This window comes from Trichoderma camerunense (genome assembly GCF_050948025.1).
Source record: "Trichoderma camerunense strain CBS 138272 chromosome Unknown V8C40scaffold_22, whole genome shotgun sequence".
Lineage (NCBI taxonomy): Eukaryota > Fungi > Ascomycota > Sordariomycetes > Hypocreales > Hypocreaceae > Trichoderma > Trichoderma camerunense.
Window position 1 is genome coordinate 281056 of NW_028145348.1, and position 27886 is coordinate 308941.

General features: G+C 47.5%; 7 protein-coding genes across 7 annotated transcripts; 4 read left to right on the forward strand and 3 right to left on the reverse strand.

Annotated features, from left to right (window-relative positions):
* Positions 1–6: 6 nt before the first annotated feature.
* On the forward strand, positions 7–6582 carry V8C40DRAFT_256549 (ankyrin repeat-containing domain protein). The gene is made up of 6 exons (XM_083218294.1): positions 7–481; positions 547–977; positions 1042–1684; positions 1750–2377; positions 2445–6200; positions 6256–6582. Exons 1-5 carry the CDS (start codon positions 340–342, stop codon positions 5890–5892), a joined length of 5292 nt encoding a protein of 1763 aa, XP_083068463.1. The 5' UTR covers positions 7–339; the 3' UTR covers positions 5893–6200; positions 6256–6582.
* Positions 6583–8795: 2213 nt separating this feature from the next.
* On the forward strand, positions 8796–10644 carry V8C40DRAFT_256552 (glycosyltransferase family 71 protein). The gene has a single exon (XM_083218295.1). It carries the CDS (start codon positions 8981–8983, stop codon positions 10460–10462), a length of 1482 nt encoding a protein of 493 aa, XP_083068464.1. The 5' UTR covers positions 8796–8980; the 3' UTR covers positions 10463–10644.
* A 776-nt stretch (positions 10645–11420) lies between these two features.
* Positions 11421–15962, forward strand: V8C40DRAFT_117851 (SMP domain-containing protein). Its single transcript, XM_083210886.1, has 3 exons — positions 11421–12337; positions 12401–12915; positions 12973–15962. Exons 1-3 carry the CDS (start codon positions 12047–12049, stop codon positions 15791–15793), a joined length of 3627 nt encoding a protein of 1208 aa, XP_083068465.1. The 5' UTR covers positions 11421–12046; the 3' UTR covers positions 15794–15962.
* V8C40DRAFT_117855 (uncharacterized protein) lies at positions 15939–17112 on the reverse strand. Its single transcript, XM_083210887.1, has 3 exons — positions 16617–17112; positions 16236–16542; positions 15939–16174 (listed from the first exon to the last, which is right to left on the reverse strand). The coding sequence occupies exons 1-3, from the start codon at positions 16958–16960 to the stop codon at positions 16085–16087; spliced, it is 741 nt and encodes a 246-aa protein (XP_083068466.1). The 5' UTR covers positions 16961–17112; the 3' UTR covers positions 15939–16084.
* Positions 17113–17921: 809 nt separating this feature from the next.
* Positions 17922–20223, reverse strand: V8C40DRAFT_117877 (kinase-like domain-containing protein). Its single transcript, XM_083210888.1, has 5 exons — positions 19779–20223; positions 19116–19730; positions 18953–19050; positions 18220–18905; positions 17922–18156 (listed from the first exon to the last, which is right to left on the reverse strand). Exons 1-5 carry the CDS (start codon positions 20130–20132, stop codon positions 18029–18031), a joined length of 1881 nt encoding a protein of 626 aa, XP_083068467.1. The 5' UTR covers positions 20133–20223; the 3' UTR covers positions 17922–18028.
* A 465-nt stretch (positions 20224–20688) lies between these two features.
* Positions 20689–23241, forward strand: V8C40DRAFT_270283 (protein kinase family protein; the record flags this gene model as incomplete). Its single annotated transcript, XM_083220171.1, has 5 exons — positions 20689–21507; positions 21576–21857; positions 21908–22315; positions 22376–22638; positions 22701–23241. 5 exons carry the CDS (start codon positions 20689–20691, stop codon positions 23239–23241), a joined length of 2313 nt encoding a protein of 770 aa, XP_083068468.1.
* Positions 23242–23593: 352 nt separating this feature from the next.
* On the reverse strand, positions 23594–27614 carry V8C40DRAFT_283309 (uncharacterized protein; the record flags this gene model as incomplete). Its single annotated transcript, XM_083221923.1, has 3 exons — positions 26465–27614; positions 25603–26404; positions 23594–25556 (listed from the first exon to the last, which is right to left on the reverse strand). Exons 1-3 carry the CDS (start codon positions 27441–27443, stop codon positions 23594–23596), a joined length of 3744 nt encoding a protein of 1247 aa, XP_083068469.1. The 5' UTR covers positions 27444–27614.
* Positions 27615–27886: the final 272 nt, after the last annotated feature.

Genomic DNA, 27886 nt, shown 5'->3' on the forward strand with positions numbered 1-27886 from the left:
TGTAACGTCCATGTATTTGGTGATCCTGCACCTATTCGAGAATCCTGTATCAGATGCACGGAGCATCTCTCTGTTGGAAGCATCAAAATATACATTGCATGATGCTTAAATCCATTGGACCAGTCGAGGCCCGAGTTAGACCAATAATGCTCTTAGTGCAATGAGGGGATTTCCGCGAGCTGAACCACACCGCTGCAAGAGATTGTGGCTATGTAAGTGACCTCTCGCCTCATTCAGGCATCAAACGTCGGTCCTGCTTCTTTGAGCATTCTCATGGGATCATGAGCGCTTTATGTACCTTCCTCCACCTTATCCAACAAAGGGGATGAACTACACAACATGCGGAAGTCGTCCAAGATCGACAGAATCAAGGATAAGACGGAGAGGGTGAAGGGGCTATTCTCTCTTAGAAGCAAAGATGAAGATAGGGCTACAAGCTCTCCAGCCACACAGCAGGCCGAAGAGTTGAAGAACTCTCATAGTAGGATTCATCAGGATGATTCTCTCATAACTTTAACATCAAGATTAATTATTGTGGGGTATCAGGTCCTTCTGTTCTTCTGCCCTTGTCCAACACATCACCAAACACAGCCACATTGGGCGATGACGACGAGTATCAAAACACTCCCATTGGTGAGCTCTGGAACCTCGCGTACAAGAAACTACAACAAAAAGACGGGGCACTCATTGAAGAATATGAGGCGAGACTCCGCGAAAGCGTCACTGCCGCACCCGGACCGGCTTTAGCCGCGGAGGAGAACAAGGGGAGGTGGATGAACATCATGCTACGATGTAAGATGGAACAAGTCCAGAAGAACATTTGGAAGTTTTCCTTTCGTAGCTCTGAGATTCAGCCGGCTGGAGTTGTCCAGCCCATCTTGGGCGTTGTCAAACTGGCCAATGACTTTCTCACCACAGCTTTAGCCTCCAACCCCTATGCATCATTGGCGTGGGCTGGCGTCAGCGCATTGTTGTCGGTACGTTTGAGCGTGACCTGCGGATTCTCCGTTATGGAGTGGGTTGACTGAATCAGGTGCTTAGCTGTTTTTGAATCCCATGGATCAAGCTGCATCCCTTGCCAAAGGGTTGGAGTACATCTCATTACTCATCGTCCAGGGTCGAATGAGAGAAGATCTCTATCATCGACGCTATGAGACAAGACAAAGCGACGACCAATCAGCTCCAGTATCGCATGTACTTTATAAAGGCTCTTTGGAAAAGTTATATCGACAAATACTAAAGTTCCAGGCAACATGTTATTGTTACTACGCCAATGATGGGGCCACTCGCTTGGCTCGTGATCTTATCGGACGATATAATTGGGTTGGATTGATGGAACAGATACAGCGCCAAGAGCGTCAGATGGGTGCTATCGACCAGGCGTGGAGCGATCAACAGTATAATGAAGAATGCGCTGCAGCCGAGAAGCGGCATAAGGAAACGATACACAGTTTAATGACTGCTGGTGCGGATATTTCCAGCCTACGCAGGGCAGTAGAGGAAGCCAATGCGAAGCAAGATCACCGGGATTTCTATCGCTGGCTATGTGATGTTGATCCATCGGATATGTACAATGCAGCTCGTAACAGGCATGAAGCTGGTACTAGTGAATGGTTTATCGAAGGCGAGGCATTTGAGTCATGGATGAATAATCCTCGCTCTCTTTTATGGCTTCATGGTAAAGGTGAGTTTCGTGTGTTCTCTTATTCCCCTTTCAAGTCCCTTCATATACCTAACATGCCTGGCCAGCTGGTTCCGGAAAGTCGGTCCTAAGCTCCTCAATCATCAAATTCTTGCAAAGCAAGCACAAAGACGATGCTACAATCGCTACAGCGTACTATTACTTTAGCTTTAGCGACGTTAAAAAGCAGGAAAGAGATGCTATGCTGGCGTCTCTCATCAAGCAAATTTGTTGCTGCCGCCCCAATATGCCCGACTCAATTACAAAACTTAGAAAACACAGAGATCAAGATATGCGCCCACCTACCGATGAGCTTCAAGAAGTGCTTATTGCGACTTTACGCGGGTTTTCTAAAGTGCACATCATCATTGACGCACTGGATGAATGCCCAGAACTTGGCGGGCGGCGCGAAGATCTCATGAAGACGTTGCGCTACATCCTCAATGCTGCACCTGATAATCTTCATGTGATCTGTACAAGCCGAAAAGAGTCAGATATATATGCTGAACTTGAATGCCATTTATCTGAACCCACGAGGATAGAATTCGATCTGTCTTCGTACATGTATAAAGAAGCAATCAAGCGCGACATCGGCCAATACATAGACTCAACGCTCGCCGATGCCAACTATAAATCTTGGTCAGATGTCATAAAGAAGAAAGTCAAAGAGATTCTCATTGAAAAATCAGATGGAATGTAAGTCTTGAAGAGATCCTGTTGTTCGCCTTGTTCAAAAATTCCGCGTTGCTAATTACTTGGCAAGGTTCCAATACGTTCGCTGTCAATTTGAAGTACTACGGAGCCTCAGATCTTCGAATGAAATACTACAGGCGCTACTAGATCTCCCCGAAGGACTTGATCAGACATATGAAAGGATACTTCGCATGATTGATCCCAAATACCAGGAACAGATCATAAGTTGTCTGCAATGGCTCGCCTTCTCATATACACCCCTCTCTGTGGAACAACTAGCGCACATCTTTATCTTGCGGCCAAGCGACATGGATACAACCCAGAAAATAATGCAGCGTCTGAATCAATCAGAGCAATTGTTCGATTCCCAGGATGTTTTGGCATACTTTTCAGGGCTTGTTCTCGTGGAGTTTGGAATAGTCCGCTTAGCACATTTCTCAGTCAAAGAATATCTAAATTCCACCCGAATTCACCGAGATGATGCGGTATCGCTTGGATTTAGTGAAGCAGACGCTCATCTTTCGATCGCGTACTGGTGTCTTGCGTATCATATATACTTGAGTACTCCGGACAGCTATACCATCCAGACTCGATATCCTTTGAAGAGCTATTCAACCACCTATTGGCCAAGACATATTGAAATGGTCCCTTACAAAATCTGGACCGCTCAAGTTATTGAGAAAGTAGCAATATGTCTTGCCATGCGAAGCCAAAGTTTGCTCAACATGATACTTGGCAGCAAGCGGTTCCAAGATCAGTGGCGAAAAATGCAAGAGCTTGCCTATTCAGACATGGCAGAGATGCTAATGCGGCCACACTGTTTCACAGCCTGGCGTGGCTTTACTCTTTTAACTGGACATATTCTTTCACAGAGCTTCGGTGTGAAGCAATACTTTGTACAAGAGGATTGCGATATAGCGCTGTACTATGCGATTCGTGGAGGCAGTACACGGGTTGCTCAACTTCTGCTAGATAAAGGCGCCAACGCAGATGCATCGACAATAGCGACAACTAAAGGCGAGTCTGGAGATAACAAAGCTGGAGATATGCTTCAATTAGCCGTGTTCCGAGGGAACCCCACGATGGTAAATTTGCTCTTAGACAGAGGTGCTGAGATTAATGCTCAGCGCGGCGGATGGGGTTCAGCTTTACAAACTGCGGCTTCAGATGAGCATCTCAATATGCTAAAGCTTCTGATAAAGCGCGGGGCGGACATCAACGTCCCTTCTAATGAAGCCGGATGCGTTCTTTTGTCGGCTTCAGGGAATATGCATTGCCTTCAGTTGCTGCTCGACAATGGAGCAGATGTCAACAAACGTGGCACTGGAAGCATGGAAAAGACGGCTCTTTGTGAAACGGCAAAAGCAAAACACTGGGAGGCATTCGATTTGCTAATTGATCATGGAGCCGACGTCAACCAAGGTGGAACGGGAGGCTATCCCCTCCACGAAATGACCACAAACTTCAGGCCCGGCATGGATAGAATATTTCCTCAATTGAGACGCACATTCGGCCTTTCGAAAGCCGTGGATGGAGAATTTCTCAGACTGAAACTCTTACTCAGCCTTGGTGCGGATCCAAATGCCCAGGACGGAAAGGGTGAAACCGCATTACACAAAGCATGTGGACATCACAAGCTCACATGTTCTCCTACGTGCGTTCAAATAGCACAGCTTCTAATCGACCATGGGGCTGATGCGAACATCGTGGCGGAATCTCATGGAACAGCACTTCAGAGAGCTGCATATAGGGGCTGCGTGAATATGGTAAAGTTGCTTCTCGAAAATGGCGCCGATGTGAAAATACAAGGAGGAACATACGGCAACGCACTCTCAGCGGTATGTTACAGTCCAAAAGGTCTTGGGACAAAGGCAGAAATGATACAACTACTTGTTGACCATGGAGCTGATGTCAATGACAAAAGCGGCACCTATGGGACTGCGCTGCAAGCAGCAGCTTGTTATTCTAAGGAAGGTGTTAAAACGATGCGAATTCTTCTGGAACTAGGCGCCGATGTAAACGCAGCGAGTGGTTTGTTCGGAAACGCACTGCAGGCAGCTTGTAAGCTGGGGGACATTGACATGGTATCCTTACTGCTCGACTATGGAGCGGATATCAACGCAGTCACCGGTGAAGAATGTGGAACTGCACTTCAAGCGGCTTGTGCCTCGATTCGATGGAATGGGAGCGAAGACATAGTGCGTCTTCTGCTTGAACGAGGAGCCGATGTGAATGTCGAGGGTGGAAAGTACGGAACCGCTCTGCGGACGGTATGCGCCAAATGCCCAAGCGACAGCCAAGTTGAGATAATACGACTGCTACTCGATCATGGTGCTAATGTTAACGCTGTCACCGCTGGTGAATATGGGACTGCACTTCAAATAGTCTGTGCCTTCCCTCATTGGCAAGGGAGTGAACAAGTAGTGCGTCTTCTGCTTGAACGGGGCGCTGATGTGAATGCAGAGGATGGAAGATTGGGGACAGCACTGCAAGCAGCATGTGCTGCGAAGTGTGAGCATTGGAGCCAAGTTAAGATGATACGTCTGTTGCTTAAACACGGCGCGAGTGTTGCCGGTGTGCAAAGCAGCGAATGTGCCAGCCCACTTCAAGCTGCTGCTGGCTTTCATGCTAGCAAGGATGTCGATGGAACCGCTCAAATGCAGCTTCTTTTGGATCATGGTGCCGATGCCAATGGTTATGTGTCTGACGAGTTTGGTTCCGCCCTTCATTGTGCTCTCTCTCTTGAAGGAACCCTCCTCAAGCTGGAGAAGGGCGACCCGATAAATCTAGAAGCCGTGTCGGAGATGGTGAGAAAGAGGGTGCGGCTTCTTCTCGATCGCGGCGCTGATGTTAATCTCAAGGGGGGCAAGTATGGCTTCCCACTCCAAGCAGCCTGCTCGATCGTGTATGACATTTATGAAGATGGACATCCACGCAAACGCTGGTACCGTCGAGAATCCGATACTCCCGGCATACAGCTTCATTTAATCGAGATTGCAACTGATGCAGTAAAGATGCTCCTCGATGAATGTCCCCATATTGATGTTAATGCCCGCGGTGGAATCTTTGGCACTGCTTTGCAAGCGGCAGCATACTCGGGTCAGACGACATCAATACAACTGTTACTGGATCACGGGGCTGACGTAGCATCAAATGCGGTTTGCGGAAGATATCGCACTGCTCTCAACGCAGCCGTGATAAGAGCTCATTGGGACATTGTCAAGATTCTGCTTCAGGCAGGGGCAAAGCCGGATTGCCATTTGCTTCCAAATCCAGATGAAAGATGGCTTGAACAAGTCCGAAAGGAAGACGGCTCGGTTGCGGCGGAGAGATATAGAAACTTTTGGGAGGTTGAAAAGTTGCAGCATGATCAGGTGCTGCTCGAACGCGGGAGACATGTCGCCTATTACCACTTTGCAACGATGTGGTTGCTTGCTCAGATTCACCTGCTGACTGGCTTCATAACGTTAATTTTCGATTTTTCGATATGGAAGAAGAAAGCGGCCATGAAGATGTAACTAGAATTTCATTTCATGGAATTACCTTTAATACACTACAACGGTCGTATACAACAGATCTGGGGGGTGGTTAGTGCCACACACATTACATGTACATATATGGGACCAACCTGCTATATGTATTACTACACCATATATGTATTCTACAAGCCGCGACCTTCTTTCTATAAGACCCCCTAATCAGTCATTCCCGGCAAGATTCGATCAGTTAATCCAAAGCTGGTTGTCACGCTCTTCAGAGAGGAAGGAACATTACACCCTTTGCGAAACTAGTGGATATATAGATGCTCTCACATACTAAGTACAGTGTGAGTACCTGCTATCTAGGGAGATAAATTTCAGCTAATATTTTTTTGAAATCAGAGACCATCGCTGTGAATTGCATCACATCACGAATTCCACCTTTGCGGCGCTTTGCGGCCGATCCCTATAATGAGGTACCAAGTACGTGGAGAGGTCTTCAACAAATACATTTGCATGACTCAAACGCACGGCTGATATTTATAAAAATTGACAAAACATGACACTGATGGGGAGATAATCCATGATTATGAGTGAGCACACTATGCCATAGCTAAAAGATTCATAGACATAACATACCACATGATGTTGCTCTCATTAGATACCGTTTCACCTTTCCATATAGGCACATATATAGGCTATAGTTGAAGAATATCCATCATTTGATAAGTAACATCCATAGAATCAGCGTTGTCCAATGTCTCTGTTATAATTTATCCCTCCTACTCCGCAGATACTGTCGTATTCCTCGTATCCATCGATTAGACACCCACGAACCCATTTTCTCATCTATATTCCTTTATCCAATGTTTGTTTGGTTCAGCCCATCAATGTGTACTCCGCCATTCATAACTTGAGCTATCACTTAACCAGGGTGTATCTTGATACCCTTAAAGTTGGCTGCGCCTCAATAGTGCCGCAACACGCGACAGTAATGAAGCTACGACCTTCCAGCTTCATATTAGTCTTCTGAGAAACTTCTATAGTTTTTATTTTTAGAAAATCCAAGTTGGCTTTTTCCGGGGGTCTCCTTAATTGTCCGACCATGGTTGGTTATGAATCCCAACAAACCATATTGCCCACTGGCAGGACCCAGTAACAGGTAGAATAGGCGTCTGATTGCGGACTTTTTTCCGATCCTTACATGCCCTAGTCCACCACATTACCATTTCAGGAGATAATGCGGACCTTGATAATCAGCAAGTTCTAGTGTATTCGTAATCCACGTCGTATCATTTGCCTAACAAACCTAACCAGGCAGTACATCCAGTCTTGGCTCAGCGATGACCGCCGAAATGCGCCTTCTCCTTCGGAATTCGGCACAACAAATGAAGTAGAACCAACGATAGTGACCTGTGATATCCTGGTCAAGTGGTTGGGGAGAGATAGTCCGGGCTAAATGACTGCAACTGGTGGTTGCAGAAACTGTCGAATAGCCTAAACAACAGATGAAGTTCCTACAAGATAGATGAAAATAGTTACCTAACAGGGCTTCTTTCCCTCTTCTCATCCCAGGCGGTATGACCAGTTGTTGCTCTATATTGTCATGACCCTCACTGAAGAAACTATCTAACTGAATATTTGGAACTCTATTGTCAGAGGCTACCTGGATCAAAAGTAACCATCCTAGCCATAGTGAGGAAACTAGATATCTCTTTAGTTCAACTACAGTATGTAATGCTGGCTACTGGCTACATCGGTGATATAATTGCGCCGTCTCCATCTAGCACCCATAAAACTGGTGGATAATTAACAGCGAATGTAGGAATTAGAGTGTAGCTCGAGCCAATGAAGGATAGATGGGGGTTGTTTACGGAGTATACCCCACTAATATGATATACGATGAACACTTTGGTTGAGTGTTTCTATAAAAATGGCTTGAATAGAGACACTGGCGTGTCCGCTTTCGACCCCGTCACTTTGGATATGCTCATCTAGAAACTTGGTCTCTTATAGCAATTTCTTGATCAAGGAACAATGGGGAGAAAAAGTAGGTAAAAAATCATATGATACATTGAAGTTGCAATGAGAATACTGATCATGAAACTGTAGGCCGTTTACCCGATGCCTACATGTACCTAATAGTAATCACTCCACACTCCGTACAAGGTGCGATGATGATGGGAGTAGAGTACCAGTTGTAGTAAGACACTACCAATTGAGTATTACAACACACGACTCAATGGTATACACGTAAATCCCCAACTGCCAAGACTTGGATAAATACAATGTCGAAGAGGCGTAGCGAATCAAATAAAAGCCGACATGTTGTATGTTGCGACCTGCAGCATAATGTGGACCTTTGAGATGCAACGGCCAGCCCAAATAGGGCTTGTTGACTATTCCATTTAATACATCCTACAAGGTTCATCCACACATTGATAGAGGTACTCGGCTCTATCATGTATGCAATTGATGCTCGGGGTTAAACAAGGTTGGTTAGTTGGCTGTGAAAACTCGTGTTTGCAATGTGGGTGCGTGGCGCAGTACGTGGTCATTGCGTGTACACTATTGTTTCCAGAGATGTAAGCCGATAGACCGAACACCGCCGAATGGCTCATTGGACGACGCGGCAACATGAAACAAGGAGGCTGTAATATATCACAAAAAAGAATGAGTTTAAAGTATTAACGTTATTCGTAAATACGAAAATGCGGTTCGACAGGGCTCGAAACAGTGGCATTGCTTGCATGGGTGCCCATAGACGCGGCCTCGAAATAGAACTGAGGCAATACGAGAAAAGGGTATGGCTGCCAATAACCCAATAACTAGTTTTGACGGGGGGACGCAAAAGTGGCACCGCGGCAGAGGCCATGACAGATGCGAGTACGTGGACTTCTGATATTCCCTGCTAGAGAAGGAGATGCAAAAACTAGCCAATAATTTCGTAATCCAAGTTGTGATTCGTCTTACCCGCGGGAATCTCATGTCCGCAAATGTCACTCTCTATCTCCATGGCGGGGAGTCTCTTTAGATCCGTTACTCTCCCATTAAGTATTCTTGGCATTGCTTTTTTCGTCTTTAGTTTCCAATTGCCGCTCTATCTTATGCTTCTTCTCGTATCATAATGCGTGGATCTCTCGCTCGTTTACGCGCTTGTTTTGAACGTTCACCAAGAACCGTCGTCTTGTTCGTTGTCGTTGCTATTGCACTCTACTTTAGTGTTCGTGACGTCGCTGGCGATGTTATCATAGAGACACTGGATTCGAAATATCCGGCCGATGGATCTCTCAGGGACATTTTGAGGATAGCCAGAGACTACCACAGGTACCCTATCGAACCTCCATACAAAGACAAGTTTTGGGAAGTTGGTCAACGGTCTCGCAGCTTAACCCGATGGCTTGATGACCTCAATTCCCCGTGGGGGTCTAAACTTCGCAACTTTGAGAAAGAGAGGCTTGTTACAGCGATCGAGACGACGGCCACCTCCCTATTTCCATTCCTCATCCCGGAGCCGTCAAAACCTGGTGGCAAAACACCACTCTTGGACTTTCGGCGCTCTTTTACCAAAGGTTCAGAGGGGATCGTCATCCCCGCCGGCGGGAGTGATCTACAAATCAGATTTGCGGGACATTTGATTGCAGCTCTCAGAGATGTTTTTGGCTGTTCGCTGCCCATCCAGATTGTCTATGCCGGGGATTCTGACTTGCCAAAAGAACGTCGCGATGCCCTCTTGTCGTTTGACAAAACAAACAATACAGATTTCCTAGATGTGTGGACGGTATTCGACGATGAAACTCTGCGTCTTCGGAGAAAGGGCTGGGCCATCAAAGCATTTGCGGCTCTAGCATCTAGATTCGAACAAGTCATTGTTGTCGATGCCGATGCTGTATTCCTTCAATCACCGGAAGTGCTTTTTCAACAACGAGCGTATACCGAAAACGGAGCGTATTTATTCCACGATCGACTACTATGGCAGCATTCTTTCGAAGACAGACACGAGTGGTGGAAAGATCAAATCAAGGAGCCATCACCAGCGATGAACAAATCTCTCGTCTGGACAGAGGACTACGCGGAAGAATGCGACTCAGGGGTCGTCGTTCTTGACAAGTCTCGAACCGAAGTCTTTGTTGGCCTACTCCATATCGCATGGCAGAACTCATGGGCAGTACGGGACGAGGTTTCCTACAGAATCACCTACGGAGACAAGGAGACGTGGTGGCTTGGACTAGAGCTTGCTGGCTCAAAATATGAATTTGAGGAGCACTATGGCTCGATTGTTGGGTGGGAGAAGGAAGGGAAACCTGATGAAAAGGCGGTATGCAGCTTTGTTATTGCGCATACGGATGAAAAGGACAAGCTACTGTGGTATAATGGCAGCTTGCTCAAGAACAAGCTGGTAGATCCAGACGGGTACGAGGTTCCATTGTACTGGATGATGGATGGCGAGTGGCAAAAGGGAGGGAAGAAGGACATGAGCTGCATGGTGGGAGCGACGAGAAGGCGATTGAGTGGTGAAGAGATTTCGATACTGCAGGACAGCATGGAGGCAGCTGTGAAGGTGGATGCAGTGATCGCCAGCATGAAGGAGGAGGAGGAGGCATCGTGAACATGGATATGTATTGATAGCAATCCATACATTGGGTGGGAAAAGCGTGTTGTTTGCTATTAGCGAAATTGGAGCTGATTGATGACAGCCATAGTTTTAGGATACCAAGACGAAGCCTTTGCTTTACTCCATAATACCGAACGATTAAACGACATATTAATCACAAATTAATCCTTCTATCTCCATCGTGATGATGATGGGGAGATGACCACTGAATATTGCGTGCAATACCCTGGAACAGTGATACCTGGTAGCTGACTGCCCCTGCTGAGTCATGGTTTAGCTCCCGAAAAGATCGTGCCTCCTTCTGCTTCTGTCCATCGCAAGAAACAATCCTTGCTGCAACATTTAACCGTATCAACCTTTTTACAACGTCAATGGAAAAAGGGGCAGCAATCAATGTGTGATTCAGCTGCTCGATTTGGTGGGCTCGGGACAAGCCCTCCGGCAGCCAAAGATGCTTCACTTTTCTCCCTGATTTTTTTTTTTTTTGCTTCAGTGGGCCATGGATGAGCTGATGGTGATGGTGGCTCAGCCAAAACCAAACCAGCTTCAGTGCCTCCCCACCCGCGCCATCTACGCAATCTCGAGCCGATCGCTTCCTAACACGCCCATTTCCGAGATCTCTCGGCTTGGCGATCTTCGGTTTTGCGACATGGTTTACAGCATGATTTTCCTTCGATTCATTTTTCGATGATTCTTGTGCGACGAGGTGGCATCATCTGAAACAGGCGATATCATCACTAGCCATGCAGCTTTGATTCCCTTGCATGGCAAGCATGGTTACGTCGTTGCGACATGATGATATGGGATCCCAGCCGATGGAAGCACAAGCATAAGCACAAGCAAAACACAGCAAAACACGGCACAGCGCAGCACAGCAAACAAGCAAATTTCACAGTGCGCGGCTTTATAGATAGCACCCCCAAGAGCTCACAGTGATTGAGATTTGAGGAATCCCGAGCCGCGAACGCTGTGGCCTCAATCGCCAGAATGACGAAAGGCCCAAAGTTTTCTCAGCTGAATGCATGCATTACTGGTAAATACTGGAGCTGCCAAGCTCGGCTCACGACCTTAATCTGCAGCTCGAGCTGGAAGCTAGATCCCCACCAACTTGTCTGATGCGCTGCTCTAGCTAGCTCGTGGCGGCCATCACAATACGTCATCGAAGAGACATCCGCGGATCAAGTTTGCAGCTCTGATAGCGAGCATCGACGTTTGCCACGGCACGGTCGGCTTGTGCAAATAAGTTGGCGCCATGGAAGCGATTCAAATTGACTTTGTCCATCTCGACAACTGTCCTGCTCCACGGCTCTTGCCAAGGCGCGTGTTATTCCCCGCGTTGGTTTCTCTGAATGCGTGGTGGCTGCCGTTGATGCTGTCAGAAGGGAATCGAGTACATGTATATCTGCGGATTCGCTCGTCGTCATAACTCACCTAGATCTTACCTAGTCTGATTTTGAATTCTCCGATGCCTAGAATCGACAACTATCCGGAGCTCTCAACTTCGAATTAATTTATCAAACAGAAGCAGTTGTCTCTCATCCTCCTAAACCAGAGACAAGCTTCTGTAACACCGGCGCCATGAACGTCGACGACCATGTGGTGCCCTCGGGCGGGCAGCACTACAGCGCCACCAACCGTGTGCCCAATATCCAGGAGTTTATGCAGCGTCTTGACGCGGAGAAGAAGCAACGAGATGCCGAAATTGATTCCGAGCTCAGACGCAACAAGCGCAATCCCGATGTCAAAGTTCATCGTAACGAGCTTCTCAAGAAAAAGGGCACGCGGAAAGTGCGTGATCCAGTCACTGGAAAGGATGTTGAGATTCGTGATGCGGATATCGATTTTACCGAGGCCGTGGAAAACCCACAGGTATGCTTTCTTCCAAATCTGAGCGCGTCGCGATAGCCTTATGCTCAACTAACTTTCGAATAGATGTCTGTTCCTAACGGGAACCTGGGAAAGCCTGCCACCATTGCTACCTCATCTCAGCAGTCTGGTGAAGAGTACCGCTATGCTCAAGATGTAACTGCGCCTCCTGATCCCATCCAAGAGGGATCAACTTCCGACGTACCTATTCGCAGTGAGAAGACGTCAGTCCTGTTTTACAAGACTCCGTCGGTCAGCTACGAACCAATGTTTGCCTCTCTTGAACTGCGATCAAACGCCTTGTGCGCCGGAATTTTCATGGGTATCGTCTTCTTCGGTAGGCTGTTTGGCGGCGGGCTCCTTGGCCTGATTCCCTTGGCTATCTGCGTTACCTCTGGTGTCCACCTGTGGGTGAAAGAATTGATCCGCCAAGGACGAGACTTGGAGTGGTCCAGTGAGCAGGAGCGTGGCGAAACTGCCACTATTAACTTGATTCCGGAGTCTGTCGAATGGATGAACACCGCAATCGGCGTCTTTTGGGGCATGATCAATCCTGAAATGTTTGCTGGTGTTGCCGACACGTAAGTTTACCTCGCTATTTCAATTTCTGCTACAAACAGCTGCTAACTACTGTGCAGCATCGAAGATGTCATGGCCGCCTCTGTGCCTGGTATTATTGAACATGTGCGAGTGGCCGATATTTCCCAGGGAAACAATCCTCTCCGTATTCTAAATATGCGAGCCCTCCCAGACTCTCACGTTCAGGATATCAAGGATGAAATCCACAAAGAAAATGAAAAAGTCATGGACGAAGATGAACTTGCGGCCGTGTCGCAAGCCGGGGCGTTTTACAACATGGAAGTTTCGGTCGCATACCACGCAAAGCCCTCAGGCGCTGATATCGCCTCAAAGGCGCGGAACATGGGAATGCAGCTCGTCTTCTACCTGGGAATCAAAGGCCTCTTTGGCGTTCCTCTTCCGATCTGGGTTGAGCTGATTGGCCTCGTTGCTACCGCACGTGTCAGACTGCAGCTCAGTCCCGAGCCCCCATTCCTAAAGACCATGACCATAACTTTGATGGGAGTTCCCAAAGTGCAAGCTGGATGCACTCCAATGGTTGAAAGAGCCCCCAATATCTTGAACTTGCCCCTCATCTCCAATTTTGTTAACTGGGCTATCAGCGCCGCAGCCTCGATGTACGTCGCTCCCAAAAGCTTAACCTTGGATATCAGCAAAATGGTTCAGGGAGACGATATCAAGAAGGAAACTGAGGCCTTTGGAATTCTCTTTGTGAGAATCCACAAAGCTACTGGCCTTAGCAAACAGGATCAGCGTGGCAGCAAAGGCGGCGGCTCTGATCCGTATATTACCATTAGCTGGAGCAAGTTTGGAAAGCCCATGTTTTGCACCCGTGTCATCCAGGATAATTTGAACCCTGTCTTCGAAGAGAGTTGCGGACTGCTGGTTACCAGCGACCTCATTAAGGCTGACGAGCAGCTCTCCGTGGAGCTTTGGGATAGTGATCGATCCTCTGCGGATGATGAGGTCGGCAAGATTGAGCTAAGCATCCAAGAGCTCATCCAACACCCAGGAAAGATGTTCCAGCACGTCTCGACGCTGAGTGGTCTCAAGGCCGAGAGCGTTATGCCCGGCGAACTCCACTGGGAAGTTGGGTTTTTCGGAAAGACGCAATTCCGCAAAGCCTTGCGAACTGATGGCCACAACCCCAATGTGGTTAAAGAACTAGGCGACAAGCCCGAATTCCAAGAAGACTGGGGTACGATCCAGAATGCGGAAGAGGACGCCGTAGTCCATACCCCCCCTGACCCTCTTTGGCCATCCGGAATCCTCAGCATTGTGGTCCACCAGATTGTCGGTCTAGAGCTAGCCAATGTCAAGGGCTCCCAGGGCAACCGCAAGGGCAAAGAGTACGAGCCTGCAAGGCCAGAAGCTGGCGAAGTCAAGGAAGAGACAAGCAAGAGACTACCGAGCTCATACTGCACTATACTCGTCAATGATGATTTGGTTTACAAGACGCGAACCAAGGTGGTGTCATCGCAGCCCATCTTCAATGCTGGCACCGAGAAGTTTGTTCGCGATTGGCGCTCTGCCATTGTTACCATTGCAGTCCGAGACTCCCGTAACAGAGAGCACGATCCAATCATCGGAGTTGTTCCTCTCAAGCTGTCAGATATCATGCAGACTAGTAGCGAGGTGACACGGTGGTACCCTCTCGATGGTGGCATCGGCTTTGGCCGTATTCGTGTCTCCCTTCTCTTCCGTTCCGTGGAGCTCAGGCTGCCACCCCCGCAGCTGGGTTGGGAAATTGGAACCTTCGAATTCCTCTCCGACACAATCAAAGTTACGAATTATACGCCGGCAAGCAAGGTTCGGATCCGTCTGCGCACCGGAGGCTCTTCTGCCAACGTAAAGAGAGACCAGTCCGTTCGTGAAAATGATGGCATGACATTCAACATTGGTGTCCCTGAAGGTGAAAAGAAACTTCGACTGCCAGTGCGCTATAGATATAAATCTCCAATTTTCATGGAATTCTATCCCTCAGGTAAAAGGGGAGCTGATGCGTTTGCTGCACTGTGGCTATTGGAACTGGTTGATAACCAGGAGAAGGAATTTGACATTCCTCTGTTCAAATGCGACAATTCTCAACGACTTTCACAGAACTACATCACGCAGGAGAATTTTACTACTATTCCCGATACGAATATTGAAGAAATTGGACGGGTTCGATTCAGAGGTCGATTCAAAGCTGGTACCGACTTGGACCATATCAGATTTGTCACTGACAACGATTCTCGCGAGACAATCGAGACATGGGAGGCTTGTTATGCTGAGGGTGTGCGAGATGTAGAGGTTCAGCCTGAAATACCACCATTGACTCAGAAATTGCATGACGAGTCTCTGACGCAGGGCCGAGATGTACTTGCACAGGCTGACGAGAAGGAGAAAGGCCGCTGGTTGGCAAAGGATGGCACCGACTGGACCGGAGCGTTTGGCCAGGATCCACAAAACTCGATGGCTCAACCCATGTCCAGCGCAGATACTAATGGTCATGAGCATTTTGAGGTAGACACGGATGAGGACGAGGACGAAGATGCCGAAGAGAGAGACCAAGTTATGGGTATGCGCAGGACAGAGACAGACCCAACATATGGCTCAGCCCCGTCTGAAGGTAGTGATGAGCGGCATTCTTTGGATAGCCGTGCATCAGGTGCGTCGAGGAGGAGCACCGGTAGTACTGGGAGTAAGAATCCCATCAGGGCGTACAAAAACTACAAGGAGAAGAGCCGGGATTTGAACCGCAAGCAACGCGGGCTGATGCAGTGGCTCCCCATGCGAAACGCGCGTTTTGCCAAGAACGAGGCCAAGTTTGCTGTCCGCAGAGTGAAGAGAATGGGATCTTTGGCTGGGCGAAAGCCAGATGTTGAAACGGAGGTGTAATACCCCTACGAGTTGCTATACCTGTCATTATTTTAATGTCTTCTATTTTCTTATCTCCTAAATCTTTGTTTCATTGGAACTCTTACGGCCCCGAATGGATGGAACTGAGTGTTAAAAAAACCTATGATTTATGACACAGCTTTACGACAATGGTGTTGGAGGTGTCGGACAACGCTCTTTTGATCACCTCTAATAATTCTTTTGGACACACTCTCAATTTGAGAAAATACCTGTCAAGAGTATTTGTACTTGTATTTATTATATTTATGATATCACAAACGCTATAGTTATCTAAAATTTCTCCACAAATGGGCGGATATCCAATTCTTGCGTGAAAGATGATCTGTGTTGTGTGTGTAAGTGCCAGTAGCTCTCGGCAATCTGCATATTCTTTGTTAGCCACTTGTAGAAGAACAAATAGAGGGTTTGTCACAACACTTACAGCATCGGGGTTGATCTTGCCATCCTCTACACCATTGTTGACAACTCTATCCTTGCCCCAGGGAGTGTCAATGCCACCGTCAATGACAGCCAGAGCGACATGCACGCCCTTGGGGCCGAACTCGCGGGCCAGGGACTGGGTGATGGCACGCTGGGCGAACTTGCCAGCGGCAAAAGTGCTGAAGAAGGCGGAGCCGCGGAGGGAAGCGGTTGCGCCGGTGACGAGGAGAGATGGGGGGTGAGGGGAGGAATCAACGGCTGCCAGGAGAAGAGGGAGAGACTTTTGGGCGAAGTAGAAGAGGCCGTTGCTGTGATTTTTTGTCAGCGAGTGTTTTCAATGGGATTGAGTATTTAAAAGGTAGGTAGATTATGGGAAACTCACGCAGCAGTGTCGAGGCTAAGATCCAGATCGGAGATCTTCAGCTCCAAAAACGGCTTTCGAGCCATGCCGGCGCCGCCATTGTACACGGCGGCGGCGAGCTTGGAGCCGGGCAGCTCCTTTTCGATCTGAGCGAAAGCGGCATCGACGGCGGCCGGGTCAGCGGCATCGGCGGTGATGCCAATTGCGGTGCCGCCGGCGGCTTTGATGTCGGACACGATGGACTCGTAGGAGGAGGGCTTGCGGGAGAGGAGGACGACGGCGTAGGACTGGGCGAAGCGGCGGGCGATGGAGGCGCCTGTGCCAGAGCCGACGCCTGAGACGATGGCGAAGAAGGGAGGAGCCATGATGTCTGTTATTCTTCTTTTTTGGAGGGAGAGGAGAAGCGGAGATTGAGTGAAGCTGTTCAGTCAAGTGAGTGTGAAAGGAAGTTGATGTGGTATAAGTGAAAAGAATGAATGAGATGAAAGAGTGTTTATATACAAATGGCGATGCTAGATCGACGAATTGCGCAAGACAGTCGCTCGCATTGTATCAACAACCGACATTAACGAAACAACAAGAAGACGCTGATAAATCCTCCCCCCATTTCCGCATACTGCGGTTTGTTCCGGACTGGGAGGGGACACATACGTGATTGTGCCATCTGGCTTATAAAGCAACTATGCCTAGATGCAGGCATGTGGAGATGGAGGGGTTTGACTTGATTGGGAAAGACGGTGATGACGGGGCGGGTTGGTGCGGGGTGGGCGTTTTTAACTCATCTGGAATCTTTTTTTCTTCTTTTTCCGCTTTTATCTGACTCTGCGGAGTACACTTTGGGGGTGCTGGGTTTTGGGTTTCGTTTTTGTTGTGAGGTGGTGTGATCACTAATTGATGTCCCGGCATATGATGCTACAGCTCTCATCATCATTTAGCTCTGGGGTTGCAATAGGACCAGCTTGGCCTCGAATGGCGTCATCAGATCTCGCAATGAAAACGCTCCGGTGGTGTACGAACGCATGAAAGAAAAGCAGCGATTATTCATAACCAATTAGTCACCTAGCTAGTTTTCGGGTGGATTCCGCTTCATCCGGGCCGGAGCCGAGGTTTGGTGCGGCCCCACACGGCGCGGGAGCCTTTTTGGGGCCGGAGTAAGAATATGCGATGCAGTGTCACTATGTGTCACTATGTGCATGAGATGAGATGTCTGGCTATGCATATAATATAGAGAGACTTCCTTGGAGTACAGTTGGACTAAGAAAATGCAGGGTTCATCGCAATGATCCGCAGTACCTCTTTAATTATTGGTGAGTAGTCTCATGTCTATGCTCTTATGGCAATAAACGTTATCAAGGCCATCGACTCTGGATCGCTTTCAACTTTTTAATCGGCACACTTAATCTCATGATACCATAATACGAGATTTGTTGTCCTCAGAAGCTTTTGGAGCGAAATTCACGAGCCAAAGTAGCGTGAGCTTTGAAGAGTTCCAGATATGCCTCTGTGTACCCTGTCTCCGCTGCGGACTGAAGATACGTAATTGAGGTGTGCGCGCGCATTCCTGGACACGTCTCAGTGGTTTGAACTGAGAATATACAAAGAACAGGGAAATCAAAGGACTTACCTTCGGCTGAGAGGGCCAAGCCTACTATCCTAGCAGATTCGATTTCTTCTTCCACAACATCGCAAACGTTCCAGAAAATCACCGCTCCAATCAAGAAATTTTCAACTGGGCTGCGGTCTCCACCTTTCTCAGATAACAACCGAAACTGGTTTTTTGAGAGATGCGCTTCTGACTGTTGAAACGCTTGTTTCTTCTCGTTAAGCTTCCTTGCATGAACTACTGCGGCAAGGGCTGCATTCATAGCCTCCTCAATCTTTCGGGGATCTAAATTGTCGGCGTCATCGTTATCAGCCTTCTCAACTTCGACTTCACCATTATTATTGGGCTGGAGGGGCTTTTCTTTCTCGCCCGTGGCCTCGCACTTCGGCTTCAACGCCTGTTCAGTCTCCGCGGCACCTCCCAGAGTGTTCGGTGGGGATATGACAAGCTGAACTCGTAGGTCAAGCAGGATCTCGGCAGCAGAAGCTGCAGTTGGTCTGAGCAAAGGATCTCTGCTCCAGCATTGCGCTATCAAGTCCCGGGCGCTTCCGAGACTAGAGAGGCCGCTTGCGTTCACATCTCCCGGGAGGTTAGCCATGTCCAAGGCTTCGCGCAATTTGGCGTAATCCTTATCTTCCGCCCCGACTTCGGTCGGAATGTCATATGGAACCGAACCTGTAAGGCACTGCCAAATAATGACGCCGAGACTGTATCTGGTTAGAGAGGAGGGATGCTAAAAGCATTTGGTGCTCACCTCCAAATGTCCGTATATTTGGTATGTTCTCTTAGTCTCTCGTACTCCGGAGCTTCGTATCGGACATCGTACTTCAAACCAGTGGTCTGTTCAAGAATCTGATTGCTGTCAACAAAGGTTCATAACGTATCTTTAGGCGCTACCGGTAGCTACGAGTACTTACGTGCCTTGCATTTTGCAACTTCGTGAGGAACGGAGCTAATCTCCCAGATGAGAGCTCTTGGAGAACAATCGAATGATCGGAAACGGATTTCAGCAGAAGCTGAGCATTGTGGTACCAAGCCATCGTCTTTGCGATATCATATGCCAATGATACGCGAGCTAATGGGGTATCTGGTAAACCATTATCTCTGCATGCTGACGCGAGTGTCTTGCCGTCCTCTAGATCTTGCATCACAACATAGTAGTTCTCGCCGAGTTTGACAGTTCCAAACAGCCGTTGCACGTATGCTCCTGCTTGAATGTTCTTATATATCTTCAAAAATTCTGGCATCGACCTGGTCAACTCAATTTTGTAGCACACAATTTGACTAGCGCTGTTGATAGTGCCGCGTTTTAAGAGGCCATCTTGGGCCTCAAATGAGAAGGTAAAGTCCTTTTCTTGAAAATCTGTATGCAATTCAACAATTGGAGCAGAGGATAGCGAACCTATCTTGCTTCCTTCAATTAATTTTGCAGACGCTTGCAGGTAAAGTAGAATCTCTTTCTGCTCTCCCTGAGTCTTCAATACACTCCCCAGTTGTTTGCTGATGAGGTCCTCTCGTGACAATATTTCAGCCTGCTCATTTTCAGTTTAGGTCTTTTATGGAGTAACTAAATTGCATACCACTGATTCGACTATAAAAATCGATTTGACAGACGAAATCTCGCTTGTGAGCGACTGGTACTCGTGTGTCCAGTATAGCTTGAGAGATCTCTCAAAGAATCTCGACTGCTTGATCGCAGACACGAAGGCGTCAATTCTGTTCAGACATGCCGTGAATTGGCCTAATGTCTTGAAAGAGGTGATTGCGTCTCTATTCTTGCCCAGAAGATATATCAAGATGCAGGCTTGGTGACCCAGTGCCTCGCATTTCTTTTTTAGTCCTCGAACTTCATTGATCTTTTTGATCAGTGCAATTAGTAGAGTCGTGCTTTCTGTCATACAGCCTTGAACGGCAAATGCAAGTTCAGGTCCCATCCTTGGACAACAGACAGTTGCCCGTCTCAGTTGGTCTTCTTTACGGTTAAGTTGTGATTTCTGCGAATGGAGTGTGGAACTTCGTTGCAGGACATCCACTTGAAAGCCCGAGGTGAGGAATCAAAACGTTCTAGAGCCTCACCTGTGACATAGTAGTGCGTCCAACGCGTACAGAGGACGAAACACGACGAAGCTACCCCGCAGATCAGGGATAGGGTGAAAATGAGGCTGAGAAGGCCCGACGATTGATAGGCTGACGGCGTTCGAATTCGCGTTTCTTGGTATTGCTGCCTAATGTAGCATAATTACGCGTTTCTTTGACGCTGGCATCTCGATTAATGCGTATAATGCACACGACCTTTCAACCCCTTGCGTCGATGCCACCACAACTCTTCGTATCCATTTCTTGTACTTGATCCCAGTAGTAGATGTAAGTCGCCCATTTTCCTAATACCATATTAATCTGGTTATTGATTCCACCCGAATTCAGTTTCCCTATGAACGTTTAAGTCTCTACCGACATATTTATTCACTATCACCTTTTGACAGCAGCAACATGTCTATAGACATTAAAGTCAGTGTACATGACTATGAAAAGAAGCTTCTTCGCGACTTCTCCAAATCTTTTCTATCTCAAGCCTTTATCAACGGTCTTCCAGATATGTCAGTGGAAGCACAAGTCAGATTACTGCATTCATGGTCTTGGACGCGAAAATTGGCAGAAGACGCTTGCACAGTATTCTTTTCCGAAGACTGGATCGCAAATCATGGCAAGTCCGCAGCCACTGCTTGGTCTGTAATACAGAGATTCTGGGAACGCGATGTGAGATGTTTCTACAGTAACCACTCCAGATTGGCTTTGCTACTGCGTGATAACCCTGAGCTTGAGTCTCAGTTTAAAACTACAGAGGATGGTGAACTTCCCACGCTTCGACTATACCTTTCGCTCGAGGACAGATGGTACTGGAAGATCGTAGCAGTCATTCACCTCATAGCTGACGGTGATGATAAGGAGAGTCGGAAGATTCTGACTCAGCTGCGTCAGTCCGGGGCCCTCCGTGAAGATGCCCATGAGAGCTCCAAACAAGAAGTGGACGACGCCAGCCTCCGGTGGCTTAATGATACAATAATCAGCGGCGAATCTTCCCAATTTGAACAGTCGCCAGCTGTCGAAATAACGTCAATACTACAAAGCTGGGAAAGCGTCACAACTTTCGAGATATGGAGTTTGGTGCAAATGTGCTGCACAATCTTTCGCAGTTCAGAAGATACAAGCCGTAAACTCGATGCTGCCCTGACGGATTGCAAGTTTTTGGAGTCGCATGTGGATTCAGGCAGTGGATTTATTAACAAGAAATGGAAGAACCATTCCAAAGTAAGCTTCAATATCTGTGATATCAATATGGGGCATAAAGAGTAATCTCCATCTTCAAATACCTGCAGGGATTCGCTTTTCGGCATCCATCACGCTTTCTGGAATTCATACCTTGGTCCAGTCTAAGCCTCGATATGCGAGATCCTGGGAGTCAAATGCTTGTCTGGCGCCCTGAGCGTCGCGCTAAATTCGACCACCACTTACATACAGAAGAGGAAGTATACCGATTTTGTGTCAACAATGAACTGTACTTTCAGGAATACCTGCACGAAGATGGTATAATCTTCCAGCAAACACCTCTAAAAACCTCTGACATATGGGGAGAATTACACAACTACTGGATGAAATGGGTTCGTGTGAGAAGCTCCTTATTCATTCGCCTTTACTAATTCGCACTTAGAACGACTGTGCAATTACCCAGCATGCGGATTCTGGACAGTGGCTTCTGCTAGAGACTATTCCAGGTATACAGTTTCGTAAACTTTATGAGGAGAGGGACCATATTGCCGCGCAAAGATATTTCCAGCGATTTGTCGATGATTGTCGTTTCGGGAGAGTCAGTGAAGTAGCAGAGGCCCTTGGTTTGACAGGTGAGAGCCCACAGTACGATGGATTTCTTGAGATCATACCTTTCAACGAGATACACTCTATCAATTTCAGCCCATTGGCCGGTACCAGTGGTCTCGTCTACCGGGCGAAGTGGACGTGCCCCCAAAAGATTGATATGCCGGCTTCCGAAATCCGAGAAGTTGCTCTTAAAACAACTAGGTTAACGGACTCAGTGGACGAGCGGAAGTTTCTGAGCGAGGTAAGTGTTCTGGAATACAAGTCCTCACGTTTGGGCTAGCCATGGTGACCGTATCGACAGCTAGATGCTTCTCTGCGAGCATTAGCAGCGAGATCAGTGCGCTGCATTCGCTTTTATGGAATCACAAAAGTACCAAGTAATTGTGAACCGTTCCCACTTGACACGCTGTTCATGGTATTTGAATGGGCCGAACTCGGTTCCGTATTGCAATACCTTGATAGCCGTTTGACAGGTGCGATGAAGGACTGGGAGATTGTATTTGACTGTATTGAAGATATCGCGGTAGGTCTCGATGAGTTGCATAGGAACAATATCATTCATCGGTAGGTTCTTTTCCCTTCCGAAGTTGGTTTCACGCCTAGGACATGAGACTCATTTCTAACAGAGACATTCACCCAAATAATGTCTTAGTTACAACAAGACCTACGCCCCGTGACGCGTTTACCTCGATCTCAATCGAGATACTGCTCGTGGATCTTGGAGAAGGTCTGGTAACTGACAAAGAGCAATCTCTCGGTCGAAAATACTACGGAAACGTGGAATACTGGGCGCCAGAAGTACGGAAGCACCATCAATATAGCTTCGCCTCAGACATTTATTCTGCCGGACGTCTAATGGCGGAGATGGTTCAGGCCAGATGGCGAATTGTGCTTCAAAGGACAGGAGAAATGGATCAGTTTATGCCAAGAGAGATTGTGCAGATAATCCGTATGTGTATGGCTGAGGCGCCTGAAGCTCGACCGAATGCCGAAGACTTGGTATATCATATCCAAGACGTTCATATGGAATTAATGCGTGAGACATCGGAAGGTGATTATGACATAGTCTTTGACAATATGGTCGACGGAAGCCACGAGCTCAATACTGCAATCGAAAGTGGGAGTGGCGAAGTTGCAGATCTGGATGAAGATGGAATACCCTTTTGAAGCAAATTGAGTCGACTCTATGCCGCTGCTATTGCCGCCGAATGTGGCTGATTCGTATAGTTCTTTTGAACGGGCTATTTGCCCAGAATCACTACAAAGCAATTACGCTACTACCTTTGTGTGTGTATTATTTGGATGTGTGAGCTAATCCCTTCATCATTACTATTTTTGTCTAGTTCCTACATAAAGTTCACAAAAACTGATTATTTACATAGCTTCTAATGCTCTCCTGATGATATATCATCTCAAAATTTAGAACGAACTTAGAACTAGTTGTAGATCAGTCTTGGGAGGCTTTTAGTAACTTCGCCAGAGCTATACGGACATCCTCCACCGCCTATGGCAACAGCATCTAACCCCTATTATCACGAAGCTGCAGTTGATTGTTGACCAGTAGCTTTGCGAGTGCCTTATGCCCGTTTTTGTTTGCTAAAGATAGCGGCGTCAGATTCCTTTTATCCTTAGACTCAGCCTTCGAACCTTTTTCAAGCAGAAGCCTTACTACGATTTCATGTCCATTTTCTGCCGCCAAGGACAGCGGCGTCTGGCCTCCGTTATCTTTCGAATCTACCTCAGCACCCTGCTCAAGTAGCACCTTTACTACTGCCTCATGCCCATTCTTTGCCGCCCATGATAGCGGTGTCCGGCCGCTTCCTTGGATGTATATTTTCGGGATGCACCGAGTCGAGCCATGACTCGTTATGCTGTATGTTGGGTGCCGATTATAGTTGTATGCATCATGGCAGTTCCCCCCTTGAGAGTGATACGCCCCTAATGAGTAATAGCTCCCTGAAGAATGATAGTTTCCTGTAGATCGATAGCCCCACGAAGAGTTGTTGTTCCATGAAAAATCATGGGTCCATGGAGAGTCAGGGCTCAATGGAGAGTGATCCGTTGCTCTGCCCCTTTCTAAATCCAGTACCCTACCGCCCATTTCCTTGGAGTTTATATTGACCTCTTTCCTCGTAAGTAGTAGTTTCACCACTGTCCCGTGTCCATTTTGCGCAGCTCGCATCAGCGGTGTCCACCCACAATTGTCCTTGGAGTCTGGATTGATTCTGTCCACCCCCAATAGCAACTTCACCACTGCCTCATGTCCGCATGATGCGGCTTTTGACAGTGGTGTATGTCCATCTATATCACAGCAGTTCGCATCGATTTCCTCCCGTGTGAGCAGTAGCTTCACAACTCTCTCGTGGCCCTTGTTCGCAGCAATCCACAGCGGTGTCCAACTGTATTCGTTTCTCGAGTTTACGTCGACGTTCTTCAAAAGTAGCAGCTTCACCACTGCCCCGTGCCCATTCTCTACAGCCAAAGACAACGGCGTCCGACCCTGCTTGTCTTTAAACTGTACCTTGGCGTCTTTTCCAAGCAGCAGTTGTACTACTGCTTTGTGCCCGTTTACTATAGCCCATAGCAACGGCGTGTTACCCCTATCATCCTCAGATTCTAGCTCAGCACCATTCTCGAGCAGCAGTTCTACCACTTTCAAGTGGCCATTCTTTGCCGCCAAGGACAATGGCGTCTGACTGTCAGTGTTCTTGGCATCAATTTCTACTGCATTTTGAAAGAGTGCCCTAGCCGCGTCCTCAACTCCAAAGTATGCCACTAAGTGAAGAGCTGTCATACGCCTTGGTACTCGTTGACTGTAATTTGAGCTTCGTGGGGGCATCATCAGCGCTTGACTCGCTGCTTCTATCTTTGACTTCTGCTTTAGGAACTCCATGACTTCCTGGCATAATGTCAAAGTCTTACGAGCATGGTGTCCCCAGTTGCGTGCCGCGTAGTCATAGAGATGATTCGATTGCAGCCGCTCATTGAAGCTGTCATCCGTTGGACAAAACCCATTCTCGAAGACGCTAAATGACAGGTAGGTAACGCATATTGTGGTAATGCTGGCATTCGCATTTGGGAACCAATGGCTTTGAGTCCGCTCAAAGTATTCTTGTGTTGTATAATGCACCAAGCGGATGATATTACTCGCCTCATCAACAGTAACTAAACCCGCGCACACAGAGACAAGATCTTCAATCTCTGGGAGATTATCTTCGTCCAAGTCATAATTGCCTATTTCTACAGCAAGTGCATGCTGAAGCTCTAATGTAGTCAGTCGTCTCCTTGCACAGGTGATCCAAGATAGGACCTGTATTGCAAGCTCTCTCGAGCCCGTCTGCCCCTTGATTCGGTCCATCGCTGCGTCATATGTTTCAGTATATACTTCAGATCCAGTGGGGAGGGCTTCTAAAGCTGTCCGGATAGCTTTTGGTGTCCATTTACTTTTCAGGGAATCAAGATGAAGCTTTGCGAGCAGAAACCTACAGATAGTTAGCTTTTTCGCGAAGGACGAGAGGAGCAACATACATTCCGTCAATCGCTTTGACGATTTTGAGCTTAATTTCTTCTTGTAGATCTGGCCTCTTTAAGACACATCCTGGGAGTTCCGACATTTGACTATCAAGATATTTTTGTACATCTTCATCACTTGCAAGGATTTCAAGAGAAGGATATTCCTTGAATGCCCTCTCAATGTCCGGGATTCGTCGTGAAGTTGCAAAGAAATTTATTTTTGTCTTCGCCTGAAGGTTAAAAATTTCCATAAGGAGTGTCGATCGGCACTTGTTTGATGTTTGGCACTCATCAAGAGCATCAACGATAATAAAGACCCTTGAAAATATAGCTGCCACAGACTGCAGAGCCTCGGAGATTTCGTCTATTGACGGCCGCGTCTTCTTAGCTTGGTGTTGGTCATAGAGATCTTTTACGCCGCCTGGCAGAGAAGACTGGCCTTGGGCTAGTTGTTTAAGCAGACTTGCAAGTAGGTCGTAGGCCGTATGTTCGCCTTTCTGCTGGAAGTTACAATAGATGTAAGCAACCCCAATTGAGGTATCATTAGGGTATCTCTTGCAAAGGTCGTCTACCACAATTGATGTAAGAATAGTCTTCCCGGCTCCTGGAATCCCCGGGCAGAATAAAGTTTGCTTATTGGTCTTCAACCAGGTGGAGTACTCTGTAGAATCTAGAAGCCATTGACCAGTTCCCGGTTGCCCTCTCTGTAGATTGTCACTCTGTTGGGGGCCATAGTCAATATTCGTAAGCCAGTGAAGAATTTTAGAATCTTCTTTTCTGTCCAATTTGCACTCGACTTTTTCAACATAATGATGAACTACAGACTCGTTAACAATTTGCTATTAATTCGGCAAAGGGACACTAGATAATGACTCACCTCGAGAAAGAAGCTCTGTAGCCTTCTCCTCAGCTTCAACCCTATTGGGAGGGAGCCTGTATAAAAGGTCTTTAGCATATGCAGCCGCTGCCATCGCTGCATAACCTTGCCACTCTTTGTTCTTGTGTGAATCAGAATAATCGCATATGCCCCGGATAACTAGGCACGGGAAATGGTTCATTAACCCTGCCGCTTCCATTTCAAAACACAAAACGTCCATTTCCGCCGCAAGTCTATCTCGAACCAGTGCATCTTTCATTAACTGGTTTGCAGAAGCGATCAGGCCGTAGTGAACTGCCGGATTATCCTCCTCGTCTCCCCGCTCAGATCGTAACACTAAGTTTGATGGATCTTGAACACAGTCTGTGATACAGCTGGAATCGTGAGTCGCTTTAGATCTGAACAGTATGTCTGTACTTATATCCGGGCGCCTGTACCTCCTACTCAATCTTGGCTTCTTCTCAAGCACGTTATTAATGGCCTCTTCAAGTTGGTGGCCATCGATCTCATATTGTGCCTGAAGTCCATTTATTGCTGTTAACAGCACCGTTGGCGGCTGGCTTAAGAACCCTGTTGTGCAAAAGCTCCGGTTCTGTATTGTCTTGCCAAAGTCATATTGGAAAACACCGCCCTTTCCATCTCGAGGTACACTGACTACGATGTCGCCGAGACGAATATCGTGCTTTTGGCTTGGCGCACCGCCGCCGATACCAACCATCAGACCGATCCTAACGTTCGGGAAGCTATGTAGCATATCTCTAGCTACAATTGCGGCAGAGGCTATGCCATATTTTCCACCAGGCAAAACGGCTATGACAACATTGTGTTTTCCAATCTTGCCTAGGGTGTAATCGTTATTATCGTTAGGGGACACATATTCAGGCCCTTCGTGCTTTTCGTCAAGAAAAGCTTGCGCGGCAACGTACTCCGTGCTTATGGCGCAGATCCATCCAACTGTGTAGTCGTTAGGGTTTGACATGATTGCTAGCTAAGTCATTGAGGTGATGGAAGAGGTGAGACTCTCTATTCAGCTCGCGCGTCAATCAAGACTAAGAATCCGGTAGCCAAGACTTATGAAGTCATATCAAGTGCTCCGCTCCTCTCATATACGAAGAAAGAGGGGGAACGTAGTAAAATAAAATTGCTAAACGTGATGTCTGAGAGAGAAAGGAACGTAAGGCAGATTTTACTACATGCAGCTTTCACCCCGTTAGGCTGAAACGTGAAGGATTCTGGGCACATTGCAGCCTAGTCGCAGTCACATCGGTAACATGAGCTGCCATATTCGCTTGGCGATCAAACGCAGCTCGAATAGATCTTCTAGACATTAACGAATGAAATAAATCCAGTGGGATATTGACGAGGACCAACCCTAGATTTAATATGACGAAGAACTAAGTTGATTTGAGTCTCAATTACACA

Coding starts and splice junctions, on each gene's coding strand:
- V8C40DRAFT_256549 (XM_083218294.1), top strand. CDS start 340: ATGCGGAAGTCGTCCAAGATCGACAGAATCAAGGATAAGACGGAGAGG. Junction 482..546: donor AGAGTTGAAGAACTCTCATA/GTAGGATTCATC, acceptor GTGGGGTATCAG/GTCCTTCTGTTCTTCTGCCC. Junction 2,378..2,444: donor ATTGAAAAATCAGATGGAAT/GTAAGTCTTGAA, acceptor TTACTTGGCAAG/GTTCCAATACGTTCGCTGTC.
- V8C40DRAFT_256552 (XM_083218295.1), top strand. CDS start 8,981: ATGCGTGGATCTCTCGCTCGTTTACGCGCTTGTTTTGAACGTTCACCA.
- V8C40DRAFT_117851 (XM_083210886.1), top strand. CDS start 12,047: ATGAACGTCGACGACCATGTGGTGCCCTCGGGCGGGCAGCACTACAGC. Junction 12,338..12,400: donor AGGCCGTGGAAAACCCACAG/GTATGCTTTCTT, acceptor ACTTTCGAATAG/ATGTCTGTTCCTAACGGGAA. Junction 12,916..12,972: donor TTTGCTGGTGTTGCCGACAC/GTAAGTTTACCT, acceptor ACTACTGTGCAG/CATCGAAGATGTCATGGCCG.
- V8C40DRAFT_117855 (XM_083210887.1), bottom strand. CDS start 16,960: ATGGCTCCTCCCTTCTTCGCCATCGTCTCAGGCGTCGGCTCTGGCACA. Junction 16,543..16,616: donor CTTAGCCTCGACACTGCTGC/GTGAGTTTCCCA, acceptor AAAAAATCACAG/CAACGGCCTCTTCTACTTCG. Junction 16,175..16,235: donor GCAAGATCAACCCCGATGCT/GTAAGTGTTGTG, acceptor AAGAATATGCAG/ATTGCCGAGAGCTACTGGCA.
- V8C40DRAFT_117877 (XM_083210888.1), bottom strand. CDS start 20,132: ATGGGACCTGAACTTGCATTTGCCGTTCAAGGCTGTATGACAGAAAGC. Junction 18,906..18,952: donor AAATATACGGACATTTGGAG/GTGAGCACCAAA, acceptor AACCAGATACAG/TCTCGGCGTCATTATTTGGC. Junction 18,157..18,219: donor CTTGGCCCTCTCAGCCGAAG/GTAAGTCCTTTG, acceptor AGACGTGTCCAG/GAATGCGCGCGCACACCTCA.